The sequence below is a fragment of the Acromyrmex echinatior genome, chromosome 12 (assembly GCF_024713525.1).
Source record: "Acromyrmex echinatior isolate Ae372 chromosome 12, ASM2471352v2, whole genome shotgun sequence".
NCBI classification, from domain to species: domain Eukaryota; kingdom Metazoa; phylum Arthropoda; class Insecta; order Hymenoptera; family Formicidae; genus Acromyrmex; species Acromyrmex echinatior.
In genome coordinates this window covers 8487411-8515409 of record NC_141863.1, presented here as the reverse complement: position 1 = coordinate 8515409, position 27999 = coordinate 8487411, and the positions used below count along the sequence as shown (strand labels likewise).

At 30.2% G+C, this 27999-nt stretch overlaps 1 protein-coding gene and 1 long non-coding RNA gene across 2 annotated transcripts; both read right to left on the bottom strand.

The window, feature by feature from the left end:
- Window positions 1-27014, bottom strand: LOC105143190 (serine/threonine-protein kinase 16). The gene is made up of 7 exons (XM_087412096.1): window positions 26953-27014; window positions 26806-26867; window positions 25865-25950; window positions 25575-25779; window positions 16798-16952; window positions 16594-16728; window positions 1-355 (listed from the first exon to the last, which is right to left on the bottom strand). Exons 1-7 carry the CDS (start codon window positions 26997-26999, stop codon window positions 245-247), a joined length of 801 nt encoding a protein of 266 aa, XP_087268222.1. The 5' UTR covers window positions 27000-27014; the 3' UTR covers window positions 1-244.
- On the bottom strand, window positions 19904-25568 carry LOC147907799 (uncharacterized). The gene is made up of 2 exons (XR_015546997.1): window positions 25468-25568; window positions 19904-25271 (listed from the first exon to the last, which is right to left on the bottom strand). It is a non-coding gene; the product is annotated as an uncharacterized LOC147907799 (long non-coding RNA).
- Window positions 27015-27999: the final 985 nt, after the last annotated feature.

Sequence of the window (27999 nt, the reverse complement as noted above, 5' to 3'; positions counted from 1 at the left end):
TTCTTCTCATTACTATTTTTATTCTTATTTTTTTACTTAATCATTTGAAATATTTTTTACATTTGTAAAATGTATTGCGTTTCATAGTATCTTTTATACTGCTTATAGGCAGTGTATAATACTGTACACAATTGCATCCATTTTATATCTGCTTTCTTGTACATATACAATTGAATGTTACATATATTTTCCTAAACGTGTGGTTTAGTCATTGCAATATCTTACGTCATAATATGATATGCGACTATGCTTTCAATTTGGCGATAGTATCGTGCACACTCTCTATTACACTATATATGTACGGACGTTCCATAGGATCGACTTTTAACATCAACAAAATTAGATTTTGCATATCCTAAAACAGAAACATATAATTCATTTATGAAAAAATTCATACTGTATTAATAGAAGTATGTCCATGAAAAGAGATGTAAATATTTAAAAAAATGAATAAAACAAAGATTTTGAATGTGTGTGTGTCCACGGATATACGTGTATATGTGTGTATGTATATATTCAAATTGCGCGCTCCTTCCACTTAAGATAAAAAATGGATCATAAAAATGTTATTACAATTTTCACAAGTATCTTTTAAAGCATGTACGATTATAATACTGAAATGGTTTTGACGAGTAATGCCACTTTCATATTGAGGCTCAAAACTTTTCAGACGACTCTCGTTAAAAATAATAGCCTTGATGAGATATAAATGCGCAAATATTAATTTATTATAGTATCATGTACAACAAATATAGTATAAGTAAACGTTTCGACCATTGGTTTATTCAATAATAAAAATAAAAACAAGAAGTTATGATCCAAAATTGTAAAAACTATTCATTTGAAATATTATTTTTAGAAGACATTTCGTTTCAAATTTTTCTAAATGTTTCATATAAAATAATCTGACGATGTTGTATTTGAAATATTTCAGAATATCGCAAGTAAAATATTTGAGAGACATTCCATTTAAAATATTACGTTTGCAATTTTTTTTAAATATTCTGGAGACGTTTTTTTAAATCTTTCTAAAGATTTCATATAAAATATTTCTGACAACCTTTCGAGTGATGCGATATGTATATTGTGGTGTGACAATTTTTATCCGTTATTATCGCGAATCGTCTGCGGGATATCTTGTATCCTCCCAGTTCAGAGGGCGAGCACGCCAGTGGATGTGCGCTACAGCGCTAATAATTCGCTTAGTTGATTTATTTGTTGAGAACTTTTTTTTTTGTTAGTCTCGCATTTAGGTATAGTATCGCCAACGGAGGACGATACAATAATTCAGCCACCGTGCTCGGTGACTAAATTATTGTTTTGTAATCTTGTCGTCTCATCCACCACCGGAAGAAGGAAGACTACTACGTAAAGAAGGACGACGAAAGTACTATAATAGACTGACAGCCGCTTCACCCGGGAACCTGGACACGTAGGTCGTATAATTTCGTATATTTTTGTAATGCGATGCCGTTCTATTTGTTATATCGTATGCAAATTGCAGAAACTAATTATGGAAGGAAAATCTCCAAGTACGCCAGGTGACTGAGGAAGATCAGTCGTAGAGTACTTATAAGTAGAGGACCTAAAGGATGTTTTTTTAAGCCCGATAGAACTTGAAATTGTAAAAAATAAAACAAAAAATTAAATTAAACAGCCGCGGTGGCCATATGCCCGAAATCATTTTCAAATGTTAGTGCCATGCATTGATCTTTCGACTAAAAAAATTTTTTGATTATAATTTAATTTTTGTGTTAGTTTTTACAATTTTAAGTTCTATCGGGCTTAAAAAAATTTATCGGGCTTAAAAAAACACCCTGTATAATAAGATACGGCCAACGCGAAGACAAAATCGGAAACGCATCGAAACATGCGCGCATTTTCAAATGTGAAGTATAAAACTGCTATGTTCTAAAATTTATCTGTCATTAAAATTTATAGTGTACATAACGTAAACTATAGATATTTTGTACTGATAGTAAATTTTGAAACATAACCTGAAGTGTAAAACTGAAATTGTACATATAACAACGGGTGCGTTTAGCAGAACGTAACCGTTATCTGCTGAGAGATCATTCCTCGCAAACGGAAAGAACCAATGATTACACAGTATCCTTAATTGGGTTTAATGACATACATAATTATGAAATTGTTATCATAGCTGTTCCTCAGAAGAATGGAACGATTATTGGTCAGTTTCATAACTACGGATGTTATTAAATCCGATTAAGGGAATGTAAATGTAGTCATTGATTGATTTTATAATAAATAAATTAAAAAAGAATGACATCAGAGGTAAATATAAATAGAATGATAGTGAAATTTGTTTAAAAATAAATACTATTAAAATGAATAAGCTTAAAAATAGGATTTTAGGAGTATTATATAACTATCTCTTTTAGGAGTATATTTAATTTTTTATTAGATACATAGTAGTACTTTATTATAGTATATATACAATTTGTCAATTTACATCCAAAATATTATCAGTGATGATAAAATTACATAATAATACAAAATAAATCAATATATCCTATGTGCATCTTCCTGTATATCCTGAAGTACGAGTTTACCAAACACAATTGGAATAGCATCTTTTTTCAGCATACACTTGCCGTTTCCAATCTTCGATTCAGTCCGTATTTTTGCATTAAAATGTACTTGGAACAATATACATCGTTTAATAATTTATTTATATTAAAAAATCACAAAGCAAATTCTTACTAATTTCACATAACACTAAATTATTATATGAAGATCAGTCTTGTCGTCAAATTTTTCATCTTTTTGGATCTCGAGGAAAACGATATGTCTTAAAACTCTTTTTGATAGAGTTTGTGCAATAACTTGTTACACAGCCAGGTATTGTAGCTCTAATGTAATCAACAAACACATAGGTTAAGTAACAAATAGGTTAAGTTATAATGATTACACAAGAAATTCACGTTTTTATTTCAGTAAAATATATAAATCCACTGCAATCCATTCGTCACTCACCTCTTCTTTTTCTTAATTTGAATGACTCGCCGAATAAAATGATCAGCAAACGAACAACTCATCTCTGACACACAGAAAACTCGTTCGAAACAATGTAAATTAGACAGTGTAAATAAAATAAAAAATAAAAGTTCAGATGAGACTAATGAGAGTTATACGCTGATATAAAAGTGAAGAGATAGGAGAAGCAGATAATCCTCAATTGATAGTTCATTTTATAATATTTCGAACTTTTGGCTCCCTTTGGAGTCTTCCTTAGCGAATATAAAACCAAAAATCTTCCATTAAGAGCAAGTCATTTGCAGTCACATTGGCAGAAATGCAACATTCATTACGCTACATCAATTTTATTATTTATAAAGCAAGAAAAACATCAAATAATAAAATTAAATGACTCACCTCAATAGAAAACGAAAAAATAAAGAAATAACGATTCACAATTATACAATTAAATGAAAGTTGCACTGTATATTAGATACATATCGTTCTTCGTAATATGAATTCGTGTACGATATGACGTCCCTGCTGCAAATTCTTACAAAAAAAATGCTTGTGAAATCTTCCAAGAAAATTTTCACATGCGAATTTCGGACAGGAACATATAAGATCGTATAAGAATATATCGCATACGATACCTGTAGGTAAATTTTGCATGAATCTTACACCTATGTTATATGAATAGTCTTATAAGTATCTTACATGAATTTGAGTCCAATCTTACGCGCAGGTTACGTGAATTTTGCGCGCATGGAACGTGAATCTGGCAAGAATATAACTGGAGTGTCATTATGAAAATATTACAAAAATACTATTAGAATTTTGTGTGATTTATTGCTCGTATCTAAGTAAATAAAACAGAATGGGACAAGCAAGGAGTTGGGATTTAAAAGAATTCATTTTGGCTAAAAATTAATTCTTTTTATACAAATTGAATAACGGCTTCTCGATTAAATCAATTTGGGAAAGAAGCATAAAATGCTTGTGCCAGTTATTATAGCGAAATTATGATTTATCAGTTCATTAAGCCAGTGATAATTTACATTTCGATCTTTTATTCATTCATCTTCAGTATTCTAACAAATTTTTTAATCTTTCTTAATTCTTTTTCATTTCATATATTCAATCCAGTTTCTGTTTATTCAATAATTCCATTTCGTTTAGTGGGATGATCGATACTTTTATTATTTTGGAGCGATCATGTAAAAAAATTATTTCTTAAGAATATCTTATTAGATTAGCAAAATCTTTTCATTGCGATATAAATCGTTGTATACGATTCATGTCAGATTTACCAATTTGAAAGATAAATTATTTCTAGTAACTATATGTTTTCTAAGACTGATAATCTTTCATGAAATATTTCAAAATCATATATAATAATTAATACCATATGCTTAGATAATCCTATAAAGAAACTATTTTTTAAAAGTTTCTTATAAGGCTAAGGCAAGATCTTTTCATTGCGATATAAATCGTCGTGTACGATTCATTTCAGATTCCTAAGATCATTAAAGATTACTGATGAGATTCATGAATAAATTATATGAGATTCGTATATGATCATGTACGTCCATTTAGTAATCTTGATTGATCACATACAATTCTTTTAAAATCTGGTACAAAAAACTTACAAGAATTTTCAACAGGGTCATTTAAAATTGAACGTTAGAATGTGACAAGGGGATTAACAACAAGCATTGGAAATAAATACAACAATGATATAAAAATAAGGATATGCTCGTTCGGTGATTATCCGGTACGCAGATATAGAAAAGAGGGGATAAACAAGTGACTGTCAACAAGTTACGTCAGCCTCGAGTGATTTTGTCCTTGTTTAATATTTAATAAACAACAAGGATGAAACGACGCTTAAAGCGTTGTGAGCGAACAGCAATAGTCGCAAATTATGACTATGAGTATGTCTGTAATTTATCTAAAATTTATCGTCTAAAATTTATAAAATGATTGTATTTTGTAAATAGACATACTCATAGTCATAATTTGATTATAGATTAAAATGAAATGTGCAGTAAAAGACTGGAAAAATTATTATCGGAAAACGAAAAATTTTCCAGTAAAATATTTTTCATTTCCAAAAAATGAAGTAGTTTGCATTAAATAACGTGAAGTCTGTGCAAATCGAGTTTGTCCGTTATCAAAGATAAAGTTTTAAGAAATTGAGACAGCGTTAGCAATAAGAAATTTAGTATTTTCGAAATGTGTGTGCAAAAAATTGCTTCTTCCCGTGATTGTATTTTGTGATACTAATATAATAAATAGTATAAGAAAATAATGAATGTTGTTCCTTGGTTTATTTACTAATATAACTAAATAATTATTAATAATATTAATTAATAATATTAGTATATATAATAAAATAATAATTAATCAAATTATAAAATGCATAAAAGTTTTTGATTCTTGGTTTTAAATAAATTATGGGGAAAATATTTTTGAAAAAATGATACACTTTTCATAACCTAGAGAGCTAGTTAAGTAAAAAATATTCATTAAATATTACATTTTTTAAATATATTTTTTATTTAATAATAATATTTTAACCCTTAAGCACTAAGACAAGATAACGACACTTTTATTGAGGTTGATCTCTGAGACATTGATTTAAAAAAACTAAAATAAAAACAGCAATTTTATAATGTTTTATTAATCAAACCGACATAGCACAGAGCATACAGATATAAATAAATATTTTTTCTTTTGCATGGTCTCGCGAATCAACCTTGAGGATTAAGTAAATTTCTGAAATATATTATATATTTTTAATATTTCTTTTTATATTAAATATTATTTTTTGTATATATAATATTGTATTTATAATATTGTTTTTTAATATTTATTTTGTGTTTCATATATTTTGTATTTGTTAAAATATATTGGAAGGTAAGTAGCGCTGTAAGTAATAAATAATACATTCAAATTTACCACGATGTAACTTGTCAACAATTCTGATTGGTCGCTCAACTATCACGTGATTACAGCCTGTGGATAGGCATATTCTTGTCTTTATATCATAAATACAACTAAGAATGTCAACCATATAACAAAGTTCGAATGTCAATTGTGTTTAAACATATCCAATAAGGAGGCATACGAGTGCAAACACTCCGTGTCCATTTTTAAATTAAGTTCATTCTTTTGTAGATATGAGACATTTCGGAATTTAATCGTTTATTGAGAAATCTTTCCCTGTCAAGAATTTGGACATTCTCCCAATCGAAATCATGGTTAAAACGAAATCGATGTTCTGTGATTGGTTTCTATTACTACTTTTTATGTGGTTTCGATGCTCAGATATTCTAATACCTAATTTACGATTTGACCAACGATGCATCACAGTCTTTGCATGGGATCTTGTAAACTATATTTTTATTGGAAAATTTGGGAAGAATGTCTTTTTGTCCTTTAATGGATCTATTAGGTTTATTCAAACTGAGAAAAAGATAACTTCACATTATATTCTTGACAATGGAAAAGAATTTCTCAGAAACAGTTGAAACATAAGGTAGAATGAACCATGAATGAACATTCGTTCGCGAACGAACGTTATTGGTCGTAGCAATAGTGTCATTATCCCCCTTCCCAGTGATAATGAAATCGACATCGGATTCGATATCGATTCCATTATTCATTTCTTTCTCTGACTGGGTTCGTCAATAATTTATAAAACAATAGTTTTAACGCGAATTAATAGTGTTGAAAATAAAGTCAATCGGATAGTCATTATTTAATAAAGTATTGACTTAATATTATATATTATATATAAATTTAATGTTCTTATAGTGAAATTTCGGACTCGAAAGTAAAACGGTTCTGTCAACCATTCCCATTATAACACCTCTTTTTTGAAAAATTGGATGTGAGGAAAGATAATTCAAATAACGTCCCGAAAAAGTAGGCTTGTGGAACCGATCAAATTCTAATTTTCTTTCTTCATTAATGATGATTGTCAAATCTAAAAAATTGATTCTATTGCCCCCTATTTCTATTGTGAACTATAGTTTGCTCGAATGTAAGGAATTAAAAATTGTGTATTTTGTCAATTTCATTGGAGGATATGGCCATTACAATGTCAACATACCTAAAGTAAAACGGGATAGAAATTCCTACATCTCCAATGTCTTCACCTCCAGATCCTCCATCATCAAATTAGCAATGATCAGAGATAGAGGGTGAACCCATAGAAGTACCAAATTTTTTATTTGAAAAATTCCCCATTAAAAGTAAAATACGATGAATTTAAAACAAAATCTAGTGCATTTAAAAATTCTTTTTCCGAAATTGACGGCACTCTTAAAATATTTCCATCTCTTGGTTACACTTTCCCTTGCTAGTTCTAAATGTTGGAACTCCGAAATGTTGAAAATTCCGAAATGTTCAGAATGTTGGTGAACAATGAAACCACATCAAAAGATATCAAAATCAAGTCTTTATCTAAAACTGTATCTTTTAATTTTTGTATTAATTGAAAGCAATTTTTTATGTAACTTTTGCTTTTTTTGCAATTATTTCATGCAAATAAGAAGCCAACGGATATAGAGGACTGTTTGGAGAAGAAATTATAATCCGAAAAGGACAATTTGATTCATGTACCTTCGGAAGACCATAAACTCTAGGAAGGATGCCATCCATGCAAAGCAGTTATTTGTAAGTCTGGTCAGTAATAAATCCCTTCTTTTTCCAATTGGATAATATTTCTTCTATTTTTCTGGTGAGAGGTTAATAAGATTTTTCGTTATTTTGACATACGTTTCTGTATTATCTAACATCTCGAAAATTTCTGACATGTAATTAATCTTGTTTAAAGCTACAGTGATATTGTCTTTATCGGCTTTTGTGAAAATAATATTGAGGTTCTTTTTAATGAATTGAACTGTATACCTGACTAGATTTTTTAAATCTTTTGGCAATACTATTGTTCTTAATGGGCCCAAATAAAAAGTTTTTTTAGAATCGGAGTGTAAATTACAATCCTATATTATATATATAGGACTCTAGTGTAAATAGCTGTATAAATGGTGTACACTGTATGTACACTGATAGTACACACAGATATACAACTTCCGCTTTTGCCTCAATTTGGCGAACCAATCATCGATTGTTATCCTGTTGGCCATACTTTTATTATAGGTACTCTAATCAATTGGAGATAAAGATACCCCGATACAGAGCCGGTGGTGAAGTTTCCCCGGACTTTCCAAGCCAGCCCGAATAACCCAGAGGCTGCAGGCGACATTGGAGTCCTTCTTCAATTGCATTACGCGCCCTAAAGCACAAGGATTTGCCTGCGAGGACCTATGCGATTCGCGGGATCGCGTGACTGATAAGGACCAATAGGCGCGTAATCCCCGATTAGAGGGGGACCGAACAGCCTACATGAATCTGCAGAAAACTCCTGGCCGACATGGCCGAATCATTGAAACTTAGAGGACGCACGATTTCCCAGAGTTTCACCAAAAACGAAACCAGATAATCGTTGCATGGATATCGTACAAGGAACCATGGATGAGATGAACGTTGTCATATTTGTAAAGCTGCTAATTACGATGTCCTGGCGTCGGGTGGATTGCGCGTGAAAACTTGAGAAATTTTGAGCGGCCGATTTAATGGCTGTCGTGTAAGTTAACAAGTTACGAGCCACGTGCCATCCGCCTGAACGCTCTTTCTTTTCGAAAAAAATGCTAGCTGCCGACTAACGCTCGCCCCCTTATCACAGTTGAGTAATACTTTATATTATTGGGTCATCTAAAAACCGCGGATATTTTTTAGATAACCCAATATTTCATTTGTATATTGGCCACGCACGCACGCACGCACGCGCATGCGCACACGCACTCGCACGCATGCACATACGGGGTGAGTCTGATAAAAAGTTCACGTTTAACGAAAACGGTTAGAGATAGAGGAAAAAACTTATTATCAAAATTGTAGAATAAATAGAAGTACGTACTTTAATGATCTTTAATAATCTTAAATGTCCTTGGTTTTTACTACTAATAAACTTTTTTTTTTAGGAAGGGGTATTTTTTACTCGGTCCATCGATGATATCAATAAACTGAATAATTTTGCATTAGAGTATTTTGTTGAAAATTCATTGAGTATTTTGTTGAATATCTTCCACGAAATTCGGAAGATCATTTCTAAGAAAATGAACAAACCTCTCATCGGTTTAGAGATTCCTTAAGAAAGAATGGTTCAATTAACCAAACGCCAATAATTCCTGCCCAAATATTAATACTTTGTTGATGATCCATAGTTTTCATTCAATGTAAATTGACTTTGCCAATATACTATCTCCAATAATGCAAATTGTGCCTGTTAATGGTTCCATCTCTTAAATGTTGCTTCATCTGACCACAACAAACAAATCGAAAAAAGTTAAGATCTTTTTGTAATTTATTTTGAGCTTATGTACAGAACTGGATATGTTAAAATAAAAATTCTGAGACTTCGTACCGATATACGATATGAATGGAACTTATTTTTCCTGACATGCGTGACACTGAAGATTAGCTAATATTTCTATCGGGCAATATCTCTTGTACAGACATGTGGATTTGTAATAACTGCAGCCAATACGACAATAGACACGTTTTCATTTGTAACAACATTTTGTTATCTTGGCTGAACCTTGACACTTCCAGTAGTACGCACTCAATTCGCCAAAATTTGTATATAAAAATTCCTCTTACGAAATGATGGTTTGGAAAGCGCACAGTATAGTCAGACTATATAGTTTGCTTACGCAGCATTTTGTCTATATTTACCGTAAATCATTAATATATCAAAAGTTCCTTCATGGGAATATAATATTTTTAAGAAACTTTACTCGCAGCGTAATCTGTATACTTGTCAATTCCAATTTACATCTTAGAACGTGCTAGTTTTCGAATAGTTACAAGGCAAAACCTCAACGTTTCCAAAAACGGATCGGTAAGAGTGGTCCTGTATTATTTCCCTTCTTTCACGATTAAAAAATTAGAAACTTTCTGAGAAAACTACAGACGTCTCAATCAATATGATGAATAGTAGTCTGATTTATTTTAGCTTATATCCCGACAATAATTGAATTTTTAAAAACATACTTTAATGCAAAGTTATACAGCTCATTAAACACCATTGATAGAACAAATAAAAACTATCCCTTCCTGTTAAAAAAAATTTTGTAATAGTAGTATAAAAATTAAGGACATTTAAGGTTACCCAAAATTATCAAAATATATCCCCTTTATCCTACAATTCTGATAATAGATGTCTTTTCCATTTCTGTAACTATTATCGAGACAAACATGATGAATTTTTTATCAGACTCTGTATATGAACATGTGTGCGCATGTGTGTCATTATAATCTAGAACCACGGCGTTGTGAACGATGAACCACAAAGCCCCCCCTCCTTTTTTTTTGCTTTGTTTCGTGCACGGTGCATTTCATAGATCGTAGTGTCTTGCAATCTATTTCTGATGACGGTAATGATAACAATAGCGCTCCTCACGCCAAAACTTCCAACATTCTGCCTATATTCTTTCCGGTTGGATCATGAATATGAACATATACATAATAATGATGACGTATCTTAGGATCCTATTCATAGTCGTGATTCAATCGGAGATCCGATTTGAGCTAAGTTTGAATCAGTCTTTCATTTCTCAAATCACGATTTAATAAATCTGATTGGTTCAAACTTTAGTTCAAATCTAGCTTGCCTGAAATGGGGATCAATCGTGGATCGATCTATGACTATGAATACGGACCTTAATGAAATGAGAAGAGTATCATATCGGGACTTTGCGTCGCAATATCTCCGCCTTTAGAACACGCAGGAAAAAAATATAAGCACTTTGATTACACAATCCAAATGATAATCGATTGAGCGTACGTAGAACTGATCGGTTCAGCTATTATTGAGACCCAATAATTTTAGTGCCCCGTAATTCGCGGGCTCGCGTAAAGGAAACACAGTAATGTCGCTGTGTTTGTGTTAGCGTCGAAACACTACTGTATCTCCTGACATATAAATCGTTCAGAAAAATGGAAGAAATGTCTTTAAAACGTCCTCAAAACATTAAGACTATATTGCAAATATAATATTTCAATTGGAATGTCTATAGAATATTTCAAATGAAATTTTACATATAATATCTCTAGATGTTTGCAGAAATATTTCAAGTGAAATATTCTGTATCAGAAGATCGTCAAAATACTTCAAAAGACACTTGAAATATTCTGATGATTTGTGGTGACTTTCTAAACCGTGTTGTGTATTATATAGGGTGAGTAAAAAGTTCCAGACCAATGAAATAGTCAAAAACTGAACATTTCCGAAAGAAATGTTTCCTACAAAACTTGTAGGGTTTTAAATAGTCTATTCATTGATTTAGTCAGTCTGACTTTGGGTGGCGTCGCCAAGGAGATTATATCTCTTATTTTTATTTTTACGTAAAAATTAATTTCTAATGTAAAAATAAAAATAAAAGGTATAATTTCCATAATCTCTGGCCTTGATCTTAACAAATATTATTCAGAACATGATCTTGAATAACATTCAAGACGTTTTAGCCATCTATCGGATATCTCGCATAATGCTAATGCTGGCGGTATTGTGACTTTCAAACCTTACAATTTGAAATATGCTTAATGCAAAAAAATATAATAACTTTAAAAGACAATACAAAGATGTATAGGGCACATAAGAGTCAACGTAATTATGTATAAATGTAAGAACTATAATATGATATTACCCAGTAAACGAGAATGGATTAAAATAAATTAAAATTTTATTAATGCGTACTTTAAATCTGAAAATGGATTGAATGGATTGAAATGGATTGGACCGAGCTGATACTAGTTTAATATTCGAAAAAAAAAACATATTTAAGGATTACAAATTTTATTCCTAAGACATTTATAACAATTTATAATAATTATACCTGAAAATAACTATTTCAAATTGATATTAAAAAACGCACCTTAGTAGGATTCGAACCTGGCACCTTTGGATTATGAATCTTTTACGTTATCCGCTATACCACTTTTTCAATTGGTAAATGTGTTATTCATTCTCTACTTCAATTACAACTAGCTAAACCAGTGCACGAAATTATATAGATATAATAAAAATATCATTATTTAACAGATATAATAAAATATAAACAATTTACATTACTATGACACAACATTGGGTAAGTGTCGGATAATCCAATCTTGCTTGGCCGACGTCGCGCGTCGTGATCAGCGTAATATTCCGACTGTGTTCGATTTGCTTTGTGAGTGTTTACATCGATCATTCATTTTACTTCTAATCAAATAAAAACAAAAGAACATAATTCAATTATTTTTACGTTACAACTTTTTTTAACTTAGTTGGATTAAAACGAAAAATTTCCTATTTATAATTTTGAATAATTTAAGTAGCATTTATAGTCCATTCTAAAAGAAAAACTTTTTTTTTATTCAACTGGATTGAAAAACTGCATTTCCTATTCACAATTTTGAGTTGAACAGCATTCATAATACACACACACAAAATACTATAATATTGGGTCATTTAAAAAGTATCCGCGGTTTTTTGTTCAATTTTTGAATGAAATTTTTCTTTATTGAAAATCAACTTTAATCAAGTATATATTGGCCATTATTATCTACAAGTATAACCTTTTGCCATTTTTCGGGTAATTTCATAATTCCATCCGTGTAGAACTTTTGTGGTTTATCGGCGAAAAACTTTTTCAAGTGATTTTCGGCAGCTCTTTTGTCGACCAATGTTTTTCCATCAAGAGAGTTCTGTAGAGATCGAAACAATGGTAGTCAGACGGTGCAAGGTCCGGGCTATACGGTGGATGCATCAAAACTTCCCAACCAAGCTCCCTCAATTTTTGGCGCGTCATCAAAGATGTGTGTGGTCTGGCGTTGTCATGATGGAAGACAACACCTTTTCTGTTAATCAATTCTGATCGTTTTTCCTTAATCGCTTCCTGTAATTTATCCAGTTGTGAATAGCAGAGCTCTGAATTAATCGTTAGGCCATGTGGTAACACCTCATGATGGACGACTCCCTTCCAATCCCATACACACAGCATCACCTTATTTACCATCAATCCAGGCTTTGAAGTGGTTTGTGATGGTTCGCCGCGCTTATTCCATGATCTTTTATGAATAATATTCTTGTATTTCACCCATTTTTCATCGCCTGTGATGATTTGCTTCAGAAATGGGTCGATTTCGTTGCGTTTTAGTAGTGTTTCGCTGATGGAAATTCGATCAATCAAATTTCTTTGCGTTAATTCATGTGGCACCCAAACATCGATTCTTTGCGTAGCCAGCCTTTTTCAAATGATTCCAAACTGTCATATGGTTGATTCTTAGTGCAGTGGCTATCTCCTGATAGCTCACATGCCAGTCTTGCTTGCAGTTGCAAAATTTTATCGACTTTTTCAGTGATTGGCCGACCAGAGCGAGGTCGATCTTTGATATCAAAATTTCCAGAACGAAATCGAACAAACCACTCCTGCGTCCTGCGTTCACTTACAGCATCCGCGCCGTAAACTTCACAAATTTGTCTGCATGTTTGTGCTGCGTTTTTGCCTTTTTTGTAGTAAAAAAGCATCACATAGCATATTTCTTCAGATATTTCACTCATTTTCAAACCAATATAACTTTTGACACGATTGATGAATCACCAAACTTTGTTTACAAAAAATCTAACCTAAAATGTCATCTTTCAGACGCGCGTTCGTTTGACACAATCGGTTGCCCGATATATGACCATCAATACCATCTAGTGACAAAAAACCGCGGATACTTTTTAAATGACCCAATATTATTTTTAGATTGAAAGGCATAGAGATATGCTCTATGCAATTCTTAAAAATGCATTCAAGATTGGAAAGGATTCATTTTAACATTCATGAATTCCTATTTCTGAAAATTTGAATCCATTTCAATCCATTCTCGTTTATTGGGTAAATGTATAAAAAAAATTCTATATATATAACACATTGTAAAACACATTACATTATATGTTTCGGCTCTTGAATTGAACCATCCTCAGATAATATTCACAATCTTAAAATTCGTTTCATCATAGAAAAATTATGATTAAATTTTCCAATTTATATAGCGATATTGATGAATGCCTCACGGAGATCATGAATTACTTGCAAGTGATTTACTGACTGTTTGTTCAGAATTTCATGATATTCTAATTAAAAAAACATATTTATTAACCAATAAATAAAAAATAAAAAATAAAATTAAAATCTGAATAAAATAAAAATCTTTTAAAATATTATTTATTTTTAAATTATGTAAAAACCAAGGAAAAACATCATCTCAATAAAATACTCATCAACGTGATTGTTTATCATTTCAACAAAATACTTCGTCAAATTCATCATAAAATTGTGTAAAATATAAGAGACAGCAGTCAGATAGTAATAATACAATGTAATACACAGTCTATCATTATATTAAAACTTGAAATCTATACAAATCGAATCTTTCAGAAAAAATTTTTTGAAAGATATGTTAGCGGTAAGGCTGACTGTCACTATCTGAGAGGCAATTAATAGATTAACATCCTTTTGTACCTTAATAAACTTACTCAATTTATTTCGAGTAATAATATGAAATTTTAATATCCTCTCTATTAAATTTTTTGAATTTCTCTGTTATCGATGGTACAAAAGGCACAATAAACCATGATGTAACATCCCTTGTTTCATCATTCTTGTTCATGAAATCACGTACTACCGCTCCTTTACGCTAAATGCTTCTGACTCTAACATTGATTGTGTCAAAAATGAATTTGAGGGGATAATCGTTCCCTATTAGTATATTAATAATCAATGTAAGATTGTTTTGATAGAATTAATGTTTATAAAAATCTTTTTCAAGGGCTACAGTGACATTACCCTTGTCAGTATGTGTGAATATTATGTCAGGATTTAATTTTGAAAAACCTTTTGTGACAGTTTCTAATTCTAATAATTTTGTGTCAGTGGTTGTGAAAAGAAGAAAGGAAACTAGGTTATTAAATATGGGTATAGAATGATTTGTGATATCAATCCTTTTAACAATTGACAATTTTTTCGAGTGTTATACTCTTAATGCAGTCAAAAATGATGTTTTTTTTTATTTCTATTTGATAACACAAAGTTCTTATCAAATTGTAAAAAACTCTGCACATCGTTCGGAATGGATGTTCAGAAGAGAGATTCACAAACCATTTGTTTCTGGCAAAGGAAAGAGAAGATGAAATTTCATTATTTAAGAAGGGATTCGGATATATTAATTTTGTGGATGAAGGAGCTTGATTTATTGTCACAACAGGATGAAACGGTAGTGTAAGAAAGGAACTGTTCCGAGGATTTTAACGAAATATTTCTTCTTAAGAAATGATAACTGCGATCACGTTGGTGTTTTATTGAGATAATGTTTTTACTTGATTTTTACAGAATTTATAAGTAGATAACATTTTAAAAGATTTTTATTTTATTCAGATTTTAATTTTATTTTTTATTTTTATTTATTGGTTAACAAATATGTTTTTTAATTAAAATATCATGAGAGAGAAATTCCAAACACTCGGTCAATAAATCGCTTGCAAGTAATTCATGGTCGCCGTGAAGTATTCATCAATATTGCTAAATTGGAAAATTTTCACGATTTTTCTATGACGACGAAAATAAATTTTAAGGTTATGAATTTTGTATTATCTGAGGATGGCTTAATCCAAGAGCCGAAACATGTAATGTAACATGTGCGTTTTACAATATATTGTTTATAGAATTTTTTTAGATTTAATATATCATATTATAGTTCTTACATTTATACTTAATTACATTGACTCTTATGTGCCCTATACATCTTTGTATTATCTTTTAAAAAACTAAGAATTCTATTATTTGTTATTTGATTTAAAAATAATTTTATTACAGTGTTTTGAAAAGCTTTTGATACTAGCTATTAGATTCTGGAATCAAAAATAGGATGTACCATTAAAAAAAAATCGATATGATCTTGATCTGACCTTGGCGATGTCATCCAAAGTCAGATTAATCAGATCAGTAAATAGATAGTTTAAATCCTTACAATTTTTGTAGAAAACATTTCTTTCGGAAATGTTTAGTTTTCGAGATATTTCACTGGTCCTTTTCAGAGATTTTTCACTCACCCTATATAGTAAAGAACATTTCTAGCATATTATATAGAATGTCTCTAGAATATTGCCAGGTGCGTACATAAGACATTCTGCTGACATTGTCGGAATATTTCTAAAATTATTATCAGAATATTTCAGATTTCAAATATAATGTTCTGGCAACATTCTGGATATGCAGTACTGTATGGAATGTTGAACATTAAACGTTTAATAATGTAATTAAAAATAAAGCTAAAGGAAATCCTCAAAATTTACATTTTATAAGATGCTTCATTGTGTCCAATTCATGAATTCACATATTAATATTCAAAATAAAAAAAAAACAAAGTTTTGAAATTTAAATCTATGAAGCGTGAGAGAAATGAGATACTAACAATGGCTAGACCTAAGAAGCATAATATATAATAGATTACAACCTCATTATATGGAGTATCTTCTGGAAACTTTACGTGCGCACTCATCACAGCAAGAGCTACACTGTCGCCTCGTTCATAAACAGTATCAAAAGGAGATTTAAAATAACATAATGCGTACAGTATACACCCCAATGACTAAAAAAGATACATATCACATTCAAAGCATATGTCGTTTACATTAAGGCAAGCGTAAATGCTTCTTACCCAGATATCTGTTCGTTCGTCAACCATACAATAACTTTCAACATTAAATAGTTCTGGAGCTCTATATGGCATGGAACATCTTTCAGTTGCTAAGTCCTGTAAAGTCCGCGCAGCTTGAGTACTGCATACTTTAACTCTAGCAGTTGCTACAGAACCTAAAGAATTATCTTATATTTAATGATAAATTCTCATACATATTTACTAACTATACTAAATATAATAAAATTTGATATTAGAACCTTAGCGTAACAAACTGAGAAAGTGATTTGGTTTCCCTTTTTACATTATTTTCATACATCCATTTATACCTTATGCTAACTAATTTTTAAATCTAACATACCAATCTCAATGTGTATACAATATTTTGTCACGCGCGCGTTATTCCTATTTTAGGTATCTACAATATACCTCTGCTTATCTTCTCCTTATCTCTTTTAATTCTGGCTTTTCTTTCTTTAAAAATCTTATCTTTTTCCCTTTATTTCTATCTAGTTCTAATTTTTATTTATTCATATACATACATACAGCTAAATTCCTACTCGTTGTCTCAGTACGACCTCCAATTTTCATTCATTCATTCTTTCTTCACTCTATCTATCTCCGTGTCCTCTTGATTCCCCAATTTTTTATATTTATTATATTTATTATATTTTTTATATTTATTATCACTCAAACAGGATACCAATTCTCCTAATATCTCCGTGAAGTGACTCTTCCATTCTCTTCTGCAGGTGTTATTTCGTTATTAAACCTTTTTTAACTTTCTTATTTATACACTGCTAAAAAAAATTAGATCATTTTTTCTCAATAAATATTTGATCATTCTTAAAATTCAGCGAATAATTAACGTAAAAAAAGATTAGAAAAGATTTTTAAGTAAGACAAGGCAAACTTTATTATAAGGTGCTTTTGTTCAATTTTTATTCAATTTAATATTCAAAAGTGTGGTGAACTTTGAATAACAATCTATATAAGATATCTAAAATCTTGAAATTTGCACTCTTCTTTGCGCAGGAATGAAGACTTTTGACTTCTGGGTGTAGAGTATCTCATTCAAACAAGAGGAGGGGAATAATTTCAAAATAACACAAACATTTTGGCCCGTATTCAGAACGCGCTTTTATCGATAACATCGTTGTAAGCGCGTTCTGAATACGGGTCTTTATCTCTTTTATTATATGTGCGAAATATATTTTTACATATGGTATACACCCTAGTCAAATACTGTTTTTTATCAAATTACTCAAAATTTTTTATTTGTCACAAATTAATATACTTTTTTTAAATACCCCGAATTTGGGGAATGGAATTCAACATCTACAGTTATGGATATGGAAAGCTCCATATTCTCCATAAAGATGTCTCCGTCTACGTTTCCACAGACAAACAAAAAATTTGTCTGTGACGAACATAAGTATTGATATCATCTCGAAGTATGGACTTTGCAATTCCAAATGGAAAAAAATTTTGTCCTACTGATCGTTTAGCAAGATATGGTGATTTAAAGCAATCCCTGATTTTTTACGATTTCAGTACCGACATTTTCATAATCCAATGTGCACGATGGGAAGGTTGCTTGGTCGGATTTTGCACATCATGTCTGTGCGTGCATGCGCATAGTTGCAAAATATACTTTTCGTATAATATTAATTTATTTATATTTGCGAAAGTTAATGTTATAGGAAAAGTATATTTTACAGCTGTTCAATACTTACGCTAATATTTGGCAAATTATTTATTAATTATTTGTTTACATATGTCATATTTGCAATCAAAATTCACAAAAACATTTTGTACTGATAATTCCGTACATTTAATTGTCCAATTGAACACTTTTTACAGCATATTAAATAAAGAAACACAGCTAATGTGACTTAAATTTGTTAATCAGACATACACTTCATACTCAAACGTGATTTTTTAATAATAAACCGAAAAAATAAAAATTCAAGATGTGAAAAACTAAAAATTTCATGTTTACAATTACTTTATGAAACATTTGTTTAAACTATTTATTTACATCTCATTGAGCTATCCTAGATTAAAGGGAAATCATGTTTCTACGTCAATTTATTGCTGAGAAAATGTAACTTTAGCAAATTTTAACGCACAAAATCAGATACGCGCGAGTCGCCGAGCGGCCCTGTCTTCCTCACTCAACCGCTCATCGACTTCCCCCACCCCATCCGGCACGCTACTTCAGCGCGTATTCCTCAATTTTCCAATGGTTTTAAATAAACTTTTCGGACAACAAAAAATTCGAAAATTTTTAACAGCAAATTCAAATTTTCGTTAACAAATTGGTACCAGACAAAACTCTTAATCTTAAAAATTAGTGATAAAAAAAAAATTGTTATCTCGGCTCCTAATAATCGGAGGCTAATCTTTTTTTTTAATTCGTAGAAAAATGTCAGCTGTCGAATGTTTCACATGATTATTTGATATGATGTATATTAACGTAATTATTCCATTTTTTATATGAAAAAAAGATACCCACTTTTCAAAGTCGTTTCAAAATAGTTTAACTACAAAAAATTGTTTTGTTATTAAGTGTACGAGATAGTAAAACTCTTGAAAAAGAAAAATCGCTCCTATAAATTGATGTGCGACTACTCAAAGTTGAAGAAATTAAGTTTTCTATAGACAAGTTTTTAGTAAAAAAAATAGTTTTTTGCAAAAACTCATAAACATTTCAGTCTCGTTCAGGGGTAGATTTTTTCGTCATCACGAGGGCTACATTTTACGAGAATTTCGAAACTTTGCGTTTAAATCGATGAACAGAGAGCGAGTGAAAAGAAGGCCTTTTTCGGTTTTTATTTTTTTTCTACTTAACTAATATACCGATCTTAATGTTGCATGTCTCATTTTGTAAATATTTCTAATACCTACATTTTTCATACTGAATTTTTTTTCATACAATCAATGGCTTTCCAATTGCAATATCCCTAGACACTTTCATATACACGGCGACAAGTTGCGTTCCAATTGTCCGTTATCATCGACACAACGCTATACATCTATACTCAGTCGAGGGCTATGTAAGCTTGTGTTTTCTAGTGACAATTACATGTTACTACGACTATGAAGATGTTAAGTCGGTCGGCACTTTTATTTTTTTTTTTTATTTAATATAGGCAGAAAAAGCTACATTTAATCTAACTATTCGAAACGGATCTCAACCATGCACAGCGTACACATTCTGTTCTAATTGAATCATGCACAATGATACACTTTGTGCATTTCTGTGTACATTTGTGTTAAGATGTGTTAAGCAATTGGAAAGCATCCTATATCTTTCGTTTTATAAACGAAAAATGTGCTTTTTGTAACTATTCGATTTTTTTCGTATATTTCTTACACAAGGCTCGTCTCAACATGCATTTCTTTTCTGAATTAGCCTTCCGAATATTTTCGTGCAGAGAAGTGCTGATTCTTTATCAAAATGATGATTTTTCAATCTAATTTTATTAAATTATACGCAAATGTCAATGATGTTGAAATCATAAAAAATTACAGATCACTTTAAATGATCATATCTCATTAAATAATCGGCATAGAATAAAGTCTTTTTTTATTTGAAAGTCCATACTTTGTGATGATTATGTTCATCAATTTTTTTGTTAGCCCATGGAAGACTACAAATTGAAGATTTTAGGTATCTGAACTGCGATCCTATTCAAAACTAGCCACGCCTTTGAATATTAAACTGAGTAAAAATTGTACAAAGGTACCATACAGTAGAGAATTTACCCTATAAAATCCTCTTTTAATCTCTTTTTTTTTACGTTAATTATTTTCTGAGAAGTCACAGTTTAAAAACGGGCAAGAATTTACTGAGAAAAAGTGATCTCTTAATTTTTTTAAGCAATGTATTTCCAAACATTCTCTTCCTTGTACTATTTCTTCTCATCTTCTTATCATGCTTCTTTTATTTTCTTCCTAATATTCCTTTCTTCCTTTTCTTCTTCTTCAATTTATTTCTTCATCTTATGTAAATTTGTATTTCTCTTTTCTTTCTAATTCATCATATATCTTTCCTTTCATTTTCTTTTTCCTTTCAACCCATTGCCCCCTACACGGTTGTTTAAACTCTTGTCAATCTTTGCAATTTCTTCTATATATCTTTCTTTTTTTGTAAAATTTTTGTCCCCCTTCCCTCTTTTTCTGGTTCATCTTTGTCTGGCATATTAACCCACGTCTCCTCATTTTACTTTGTATCCAACTCTTCTTCCTCTTCTTAGCCTCTTCCTATTTCCATTGCCATTGCCATAATTAATCAAGAGCACATTATCTAAATACTGTATATTTATCGTTCCTATTCACCATTAACTTTCTACTTTTTATTTTCAAATTAGTTTCCATTAGTTTCCTCTGCTTATATCCTGTCTTGTTTGTTTTCCTTTACCCATATTGCAATGTGTTCCTACTTCATTTATCGCATATTCTTTGGCTGATATTTCATGTGTCATAGATTACGGCAAGGCTTTTTAAGCTTGTTAATTGGTTGTAATAAGATAGAGAGATTCTCGGATCTTTCTATCCTGCAGTCAATCAACAAACTTGAAATTTTTGTCGTACGACACATGAAACATTAGGCTAACGTACATATCCTATCTTAGATTGGCATCCCATGAGAGGAAATTTACGGAACGGAACAGCGAGACCAATCATAACCGCAAAAAAGAAAATAGAATAATGACTGCGGAGTTATGATTGGTTGCGCTGTTCCATTCCACTGTAAAGGACCCAACACGTTTTACATGGAAAAATAACCCCGGTTAAATTGGTCCATTTTGAGATATGTTGTATTTCTTGATTCTGAACAAATATCTTCATTGCCATATTCACATAAAATCAATTCAGATAAAAATATAGCACTTTGAAATCATAGAATTTGAATGCCGCTATATCTCCTTAAGATAATTTGATACTTTCTTTTATGTGCAATAGATACCAGGGAATGGAAGTAATTCGTTATATATATATATAAAATGTGTGTGTGTGTGTGTGTGTGTGCGCGCGCGCGCGCGCGCGCACATACATACATATATACTTGTAATGAAGTTACAATTACAAAATATTTTTTTGATAACATTACTGCGTCATTTTTTTTCTTTGATAACTGTAACGGAAACAAAGATACATTTTTTCGGTAACGGTAACGAATTTTACAGTTATTTTTATCGTTACTTTGCACATGATTGGACACGATATGACACAAGCTACTTACACTGTAAAAAAATTTCGTAAATTTACACATATAATAGATGTAAAATAGATTACACGATTAGTCTTATAAATATAAAAAGTCATGCAATTTTACAGAAATTATGTAATTCCACAAAAATTATGTAAATAGGATATTTTGAATATTTTCTGTAAGTCCAAATTTTAGTAATATTAGCAGAAATTTTTCGCGTATTGCTGTTAAATGTATAATATATAATGCGAAATGTATTGTCGTATTATCGTTTCTGTAACTACACATACACATTGTAATTGTACTTTCACAATCTTAATTACAAACAAGAAAATTATTTTTATTTGTATATTACAAATTTACACGTGTAGACGTTTACAACTATTATAGTACAAATATTATAGATCTCAAAATTATCCAGTATAATAGTTGTAATTTTACACGATAATTTTTTATAGTGCATAGCGCTTGAGACTAGAGAAGGCCTCTAGGCCTGTTCACTGTGATTGGCGATCGTCAATTTAAAAAAAAAATAACAAAAAAGTAACGAAAAATTACTTTCTCAAGCAACGGTAACTGTAAAGTTACTTTAAAAAATCCGAGTTACTTTAAAAAATCGATAACTTGTTACTTTTTCTACTCGGTAATGAATAACTATAACTTGTTACTTTTAAAAAGTAACTTTTCATTCCCTGATACACATACGCATGTATATATACGCATGCGAGTAACCAGTCACATATCCCGGTAAAAAATTTTTCATGCATGAATATAAATATGTATAAACATACATAAATATTCATAAACATATATAATCATATATGAAATACGAGATTCGATTGAAAAGTTTTGAGCCTCAACTGAAAATAGCATTACTCGTCAAAATCATTCTAGTATCACAATCGTACATCCAAGAACTTCGATTCTTTCCCTCGGTTACTTTTTTAAAACTTTCAAAAATTCAGATTATTTCGTTTTTACGTCAAATTTGTAAAAGGACGTAAGATTTAGGGTACGGTCAACGCGATTGCGTTTGCTGCAAACGCTTCAAAGTGTTTTTTTAACTGATTAATTTGTAAAATTCTTTCTTCTAATTGATCCATAAAATGCTTTAAAGCATTTGTAGCGAGACTTTGACCACAGCTTTAGTCGTATCGTTAATCGCGCACGGACTATGAGCATTAATGTAGAAAAGTGGTCATTTTTCAATTTGTGAAAATTTCCGAGAGAAAGAATCGAAGTTCTTGAGTGTACATGTTTTGTAAGATACCTGTGAAAATTGTAGCTATTTTGGATGCTCAGTTGTTGTTTGTCAGTCATTTGTGCCAATCGATGTCAGTATTTTTGTTATCATTTTAAAAATAGAAAAAATCGAATATCGATAACAAAAATTTACGAATTGCAGTTCGTCCACCGTATCCACCGTATCCATCAGATCTGATCCCCAATAACTTCTTCCTGTTTGCTAGAACTAAAAGTTCGGAGATTTTCATCGAAGGAAAACACTAACATCGACTGGCACAAATGACTCTCAAACAACAACTAAGCATCCAAAACTTGGCTATAATTTTCAGATATCTTGCAAAACATAAATAATTGTAGTATCAGACGATTTTGACGAGTAATGCCATTTTTATTAAGTTTTGAGGCTCAAAACTTTTCAATGTCCTCGTATGTCCATACATGTTCATATATTTCTCTTTCTTTTATAAAATTATTAAGTGTTGGAATTAATTCGTAGCGTTTTTTAATGAAAGAATGTTATTTATTTCACATGAGCATTAAAAAATACATTAATGAAAGTACTTCCCATCACTTGTAAAACGCTACGAATTAATTCCAACACCTAATACTTTTTAGTGCAACAGAAATAATAATAGTAATGTAACACATAAAAAATATTTAAGAGGATAATTTTCACACTATTTGTTTTAGAAAAAAATCAAGTTTAAAGAAATATAAAAAAATTATTTAGGTATAATTATATATAAACCATTTTTTTTACATTTTTCCAAACTTGTTTTTTTCTAAAATAAACAATGCAAAAATTATACCATTATTTTTTACATTTTTATATTTTCACATTACTATTATTATTTCTATTATATTGTACTAAAAAATAATTTTACAAAAGAAAGAGGAACATACATGGAACACATATATGTATGAACATATATGGACATATTTCATGATTATACATATTATATGATTATACATGTTTATGAATATTTATGTATGTTTATACATATTCATGCATGAAAAATTTTTTACCAAGATAAGACAAAGACAAGAATAAGGAGAATGAGAGAATAAGAAAATTGACGTAAAATTAATATTCTAAATGATCACAAATCCCACAATTAAATGTAAGAAAAATACTTGACTGATCAATTTCTTATGGCTTCAGACTCAAAAGGATATATACATCTAAGGTGAGTAAAAGAAAATTAATTTTTCAATTTTCCCATTTTTTTATGAAATCTTATGATTATTTTCCTAAAGTTACACTCGAAATTAACAAAAATAAAAAACATATGAAGATTTATTTATTCACATATCTTAGTTAGTCAAATCAATCAAATCAATCATATGTTTTGATCCTTAATGACATGTCAATTTTCTTAACAAAAATCATGTAAGATCAAGATCTAACCATAAATTTATTTTTACGATTTTTAATATAGTAGATTATTAATTAATTTTTGTAGTATATTAATATTATATAATTATATAGTTAATGTTTTAATTATCATTGTACAGTGCACCGGGAAGTTTATTGATTTCGTTTAATGAATATGATATTGAAAAGGATCAGAAATCGAAACGTATGATTGATTTGATTGATTTAACTTTAAGATATGTGAATAAATAAATTTTATTGCACATCAATATCTTGTATTTGGCTCCAAAAGGCTTTATCTCATGGGCTGATTCATCCATAATGGACCTTGATTCAACACTACTTGATTTATATTAGTAATTTATAATGCTATAACTTTTTATTTTTTAAATTATAACTTTTAATATAATTTATAACGTTATTAGTTTTTCATTTTTGTAAATAGCCATAAAAAATTGATCAACCATAATTGATTATTTTTCTTACATTTGATTGTGATTTGGTCAATTTTTTACAGCTTAAGACTTAAAACTTAGGTAATATTGTAAAAAGCTCATGATTGGTCGATACACTTACTCCTTAAGTTTTACGTCTTAAGTTCTTTTTTTGTGTCATGGCTTTAAGATGCTGCCTTCTTGTCCTTTTCTGATATATCTATAATTAATTTCTTTACTTGCCTTACTTATATCTTCTCGTTACCTTCATCTTTCTCTATTATAATCTTAATCTTTCTCTATTATCTATTCCTTTAATACCCCTATTCTACCTTCCTACTTTATAGCTTAGTTCTCCTACACTTTCTCTACTTCTATATCCTCCTATCAATCTGATTTATTCATAATCATCTTACCTACATAATTTATTGTCCTGAAAACATTAAAAGTGTTTCATCTCTTTTCAAACACACATGCTTTCACTCATGCCACCTAACCAAGTCCATAATAAAATTTAATGTACCCAAGTCCATAATAACAGGTATTCCAACATCGTTAAGCACTATATTTGCAGTTTTTAAATCTCTATGAGCAAGAGGTTCTGGTTTAGCTTCATGAAATGCTTTTACGCCTTCACATATCTGTAAAAATATGCTGAGGATATCTATAGGATTCATATAATCACAATTCTTTGCTCGTCGTTCCAAATCATTAGCTAATGTTCCTTTCTAAAATTACAATAAAATAAATTGGTTTATTATAAAATGTATTACATGTGAAATAATATATTTTTTAAAAATCATAGTTACTTACATGATAATATGGTAAAACAATTAATATTTCGCTTGTTGTATTCACGATTGGATCTGCAGTACCTTTGCAAGTTGAATCTAAACATTCTATAACATTTGGATGTTTTATCAATTTATAATATTCAACCTCTTTTGTTGCTAATTGTTGATCTTCTGGTCCATGACAAATAATTTTCTTAATAGCATATTTTTTATGTGTGACAATATCTTCAACTAAAAGTACTGTGCTAAATCCACTAGAAACATAATGTAAACCTTATTTGTGCTACCAGCTGTCACACATTTTTATTAATTTTCTATTATTAATTTTTCTATTATTAATTTTTCTATAAAAGTTATTGTTCTATACAAGATACTGTAAATATTGTTTTGCATAAAGAAAATCTTGTTTTTCTTGTATTGAATAAGTTTAGATATAATTGTTTAAAAATAATTTATATACACACTGTTATAAAACATATATTATGTATGCAATAAATCATGTGAGATTATATTTTTAACCACAAATAATCGTGTATGAGTTGTTTAATATATACTTGCCCGTCTCCAAGGTGTTCACAAACTTTATATTTCCTTGAGTTTATCGTAATAATTTCTTTAGTGCATATACAACCCATTCTTAAAATTAGATTTAAACCTAAGCTATTCATTCTCGTTATTTATTGTCATTGTGATAAAAACAAAAAGAATTTCGCGAGATCGCTATTTTTATTTCTAAGATAACATTAGATGCTTTTCAATTGCTTAACAAACGTACACAAGAATGCACAAAGTGCAGCAATGTGCACGAATTGGAACAAAACAATTGCTTTCAATTTACATTCGATCACGATTCTCAGATCCTCACTTGTGACGTTGTAACTTAGTTATGTATTGAATACGCATTCCTTTCGCATTTTGACCATAGACACAGTATAAATACATACAGTATGGACACTTAACTTTTTATGTGGTCTCCAATTTTTAGTGCGCATGCGTCGATTTCTAACCAGGAATATGGTTGTCTTCAGTAAGTTGGAATTGTAGATTAGGTTAGGTTAACTGGATCTTCTTCCCATAAAATATTGTATAATTAATCCTTTCGCTTACAATATCGTGTGAGACTCGTGATAAGGAAATTGGGCCAAACATGACATCACGGGTGAAAGCCGTGGTATGTCGTTCGTACAAAGGTTAATTTCAGATTCATAAAATGATTCAAAAAATCTCTCGGACTTCATTTTCGGCTAATTAGCTATTGTTGATTAGTCACAATCACATTTATATATATATGTATATGTATGTATGTATATATATATATATATATATATATATTAGGTGTTGGAATTAATTCGTAGCGTTTTACAAGTGATGGGAAGTACTTTCATTAATGTATTTTTTAATGCTCATGTGAAATAAATAACATTCTTTCATTAAAAACGCTACGAATTAATTCCAACACCTAATATATATATATATATATATGTGTTAAAAAGGGATAAATTTTTCCAATTTATTTAATTATAAAATACATTTCGTCAATAATAGAAATGTTTCCACGGTTTTTTTTTATCGACTGATGTTCTTTTCATTGTAGTAATATGTAATATTAGAAAAGGAATAACATATGTGTGATACTATGTCGCAAAGAGTTAATAGTAGTTACATTATTACTACGTAACTACATTAGAACGAGTTAGCGAGGAAATGGAGATGTCCATGAAGTGCAAACTCAAATTGGATTAATTATTATATATGATATTTAATAGTCCATACATTAGTCAGTGTTTAATAGTTAATATACAAGAGCAGATTTATTTCTAATTTAATTGAAAAGTTACGAGCTTACGAATTAGAACTTATTGGATGATCTAAAAAGTATCCGCAGTACTTTGTCACTAGATATATGACCATCAACACACATCTAGTGACAAAAAACCGCGGATACTTTTTAGATGACTCAATATAATTATTTCTAGATTTAGAAATTTGATTAATGTTTTTAGATTTAGTATTACGACTGGTATTTTTAGATTTAGAATCGAGTTGAGACAAAAAAATCGCGTTCGGACTTAGGATTACTTTCGCATGCAGCGCTTAAAATAAAACTGGAGTGGCGATTTTGTCAGACAGTGGAAGGATACCGTAATTCGCGCA